Genomic DNA, 3,799 nt, shown 5'->3' with positions numbered 1-3,799 from the left:
ATGCCAAAATAGAGTTTGAGCCTCTTCCAGGCAGGTTGAGTCTTTTCAATATTCTTTGAGTTTTGCGAATAAAAGAAGTCTGAATGGGGCAAGATGAGGACTGTAGAAAGGATGGATACGTTTTCCTAATCCAATTCTCAGAGGAAAACCCTTGCAGAATAAGCAGGTGCATCATTGTGATGGGGAAAAAAAATTATTGGCCCAAATTTCCTGGCCTTTTCCTCACCAATACAGTTTTCATTTTTCTTAAAACTCTTCATAATAAGCCCCCATGATCATCTTGTGTCCTTGAGTAAATCTAGCAATATTTTCCCTTTGGAATAAACCTACACACACACACACACACAAACAGTTGTCATACCTCCCGAGCTGACCTCTGTGTTGAATTTAACTGACCCTGTAGATCCCCTTGGAAGTCACTATACTGAATGGCCCTTGGTCTCTGGATCAGATTGGGAAATCCAAGATTGGTCCATGGTTCTAACTGGTTCCATAAAGTTGTCTTTATTAGCTTTGATCTTACTTAAAAGATTGAAGAAAAGATGGCTCTTTGAGCTTCCTGATCTTTGCAGGAGCTTTTGGCACCCATCAAGCTGAAAGTTTCCTGAGGCCAAGGTATTTGCTTAAAATTGAAAATGTCAAACCATATGAGATCCTAACTTCAGTAGCTATCACATCAATGGTAAGTATATGATCTTCTTCCACTAGCTTTTGGGTTTCAGTCACAGTTTCTTTATTCCCTGAGTCTTCCTCTCTTGACTCAACTTTGAGGCCTTTCTTTTCAGTGTTAAGTGCCATCGAGTCAATTTTGACTCGTACCCACCTTGTATAGGGTCTCTAAGAAGCAACTGGTGGGTTTGAACCATCAACCTTGTAGTTAGCAGTCCAGTGTGTATCTTACAGCGCCACGCCAGGACTTCATTGAGGTCTTCCCAACTATCCCTAGAATACATTCTCCATCTCAAAACTGTTGTTCTGAGACAACACTTCTGTAAACTTGTTGCAAAGATTCAATGATTTGGAAAGATGTTCACTGAGCTTTTTACAAAAAAAAAAAAAAACATATTTGATATTAGTCCTGACCTCAAAATTATGTTTTCTATTTCACAAAAAAAAATCCCCCTCCCACTTTTTATTTGTAGGCATGCTAATGAGACTAAGACAAGCTTATTTCTGAGACAACTTGTTTGCAGCCATCCACGGACCACAGAGACATGTTTAAACACAGTTTGCTTGGAATAAACTCATGAAACCCAAGTAGCAATACTTTTTGACTTATCCTTGTAAATGATGATACATTATGGGGTTTGAAATTACTTGAACCACTTATGAATACTTAAAATAAATGGAAGGGTGTGTTCTTTGAGATGTAAAAGTTATAGCCAACTATTCATTCTTATTTAAGAAAAATAGACTGAGTTGATTAATCACAGAATTTATAACTAGATAGCAGTTTGGCAACTGTAGTTCAATCTGCAATTTTATAGGTAAGGAAGGAATCTTAGTCAGGGAGGTCAACACATTTTCCTGAAGTCAAGAAGCTACTTAATGGCAGGTTGTGCACAGCCCTTGTGTCCCATAGCTACACTTTTCCCATTTAGGAAACACCATCAGTCACCCTATGGATCTAGTAAAGAACTCAAAGCTGCTCTCTGAATTGACAGTAAATAGTGTGTGTATGTCGCTGTGTGTTGGGTATTAGATGCTGAGTAGTTCAATGAACAAAATAAAGCCTTCTATTGTTTTGTTGTTGTTGTTAAGTGCTGTTGAGTTGGTTCCGACCCATAGCGATCCTGTACAGGGTTTCTAAGGAGCAACTAGTGAGCTTGAACCACCAACCTCGTGGTTCACATCCACTTTGCAGTCCAGTGATGTATTAACCCGCACTGCTGCACCACACCAGGTGCCAATTAAACAGGAATTACATAATAAGAAGAGGGAAAATAAATAATCTGGAAAAAGGTTTTTATGCTCTTGAAAATAACAAAAACATCAACACTATTTATCATGATGTATGTTTTAATAAAGGAACCCTGGTGGGTCAGTGGCTAAGCTTTGAGCCAAAAGATCAGCTATTAGAATCTACCAGCTGCTCAGTGTTAATAAGATGTGACAGCCAGCTTCCATAAAGACCTACAATCTTGGAAACCCTATGGGACAGTTCTACTTTGTCCATTAGGGTTGTGATAAGTCCAAATTTCACTTGATGACAATGGGTTTCATGGGACCTTTTAATATAGTATGTTTAATGACTTTTCCCCTCAAACTACAAATAAATAAGATTATTTGTTAAATTTTCTAATAATTTGGCATTTTTTTTAAAACATGGACTAAAACAATAACAAACAAACAAGCTTCCTTCTATTTGACCTACAATCCCAACAAAACTACACTTCAAAATTTCAAAATTTCTTCCTCGTCATTTATTTGGTGGACTCTGATTTAAAGTAAACGAACAAACAACAAAAAAAGTGAAGGTATTTTATCCCAGAAGGGATTTAAGTAAATATTACAAATAATTCCAAATTTCTATCCCATCTGCATGAGTGGTATTGCTGGTAATTCTACTTTCAACTTTCTGAGGAACTGATCAATTATTTTCTACAGCGGCTGCACCATTTTATAATTCCTGCAGCAATACAGGAGGGCAGGACTGCATTCTTTAAATACTTTCTATTCCCTCACTCTTTCTTGGATTCAATGGGGAAGAAATGGTACCTGCACATGTTACCACAACACTTTGTAGTTGAAAATTGGTATGCCTGTCAGGATATTAGGGAGAGGAAGCTCATTGTTGTTGTTGTTGTTGTTGTTGTTAGGTGCCATTGAGTCGGTACCGACTCATAGCAACCCTAAGCACAACAGAACGAAACACTGCCCGATCCTGGTCCAGCCTCTTAATTGTTGCCACGCTTGAGATAATTGATGCTGCCACTTTGCCAATCCATCTCTCTGGGGGTCTTCTTCTTTTTCTCTGACCCTCCACCTTACCAAACATGATATCTTCTCCAGTGACTGGTCCCTCCTGACAATATGTCCAAAGTATAAGAGATGAAGTTTGGCCATCCTGGCCTCAAAGGCCATTACAGGCTGTGAAAGGGTGATCTCAAAGCTACTGAGGAGTGGGTGGTGTGGATGGCTGTCTTGGTTTATTGCAACTTCAGTAAGAGTCACGGAAGAAGCACCACCCATGTTTTTCCTGGACACCAGACAGGAATTGTAATCAACTGGAGTCACTTCATTTGTGGATGAAAGGTAAGAACATGTCCAAAGATGTAGCTGAGGAGGTATCATGGAAGCCCAGAGGACCAACATAAACATCTGCACAACAGATCTCACCATCATCAGTAGGTGATATCAATGAATATCAAGGAATCAAAAGCTGATTCTAAAAATGAGCTCCAGCTTCCTAAGGTGGGTGAGTAGAAGAACAGTCTGAGCTTCCCCTTGAGGGGCAGTAGCACACATTCCAGCAGCACTCCCCAAATTAAGGGCAGAACATCACTCTCAAAGGACAGACACTCAAAGTTTTCCCTTTGTGAACAGGAACCAGACAAGGATGCCCTTTGTCACCACTCCTATTCAATATTGTGCTGGAAGTCTTAGCTAGAGCTATAAGGCAAGACAGGGAAATTAAAGGTATCCAAACTGGCAAAGAGGATGTAAAACTCTATTTGCAGATGATATAATCCCATACATAGAACACCCCAAAGACTCAGAAAAAAAAAAAACAACCTTACTAGACCTCATTGGAAGATTCAGGAAAGTGGCAGGGTATAAGATCAACATACAAAAATCA

General features: G+C 39.2%; 1 protein-coding gene across 1 annotated transcript in view; it reads right to left on the bottom strand.

Moving 5' to 3' along the window:
* LOC102836541 (25-hydroxycholesterol 7-alpha-hydroxylase-like) overlaps positions 1–2,726 on the bottom strand; it is a 53,578-nt gene extending 50,852 nt beyond the window's left edge. The window contains exon 1 of the mRNA XM_006860080.1: positions 2,719–2,726. Within this exon, the coding sequence (XP_006860142.1) occupies positions 2,719–2,726 (8 nt within the window). The remainder of the gene's footprint in view (positions 1–2,718) is intronic.
* Between the last annotated feature and the right edge of the window lie 1,073 nt (positions 2,727–3,799).

The sequence above is a fragment of the Chrysochloris asiatica genome, unplaced genomic scaffold (assembly GCF_000296735.1).
Source record: "Chrysochloris asiatica unplaced genomic scaffold, ChrAsi1.0 scaffold00036, whole genome shotgun sequence".
In the NCBI taxonomy this organism is placed as follows: domain Eukaryota; kingdom Metazoa; phylum Chordata; class Mammalia; order Afrosoricida; family Chrysochloridae; genus Chrysochloris; species Chrysochloris asiatica.
The sequence above is the reverse complement of the archived record's forward strand: the minus strand, read 5'-3'. Positions and strand labels throughout refer to the sequence as shown.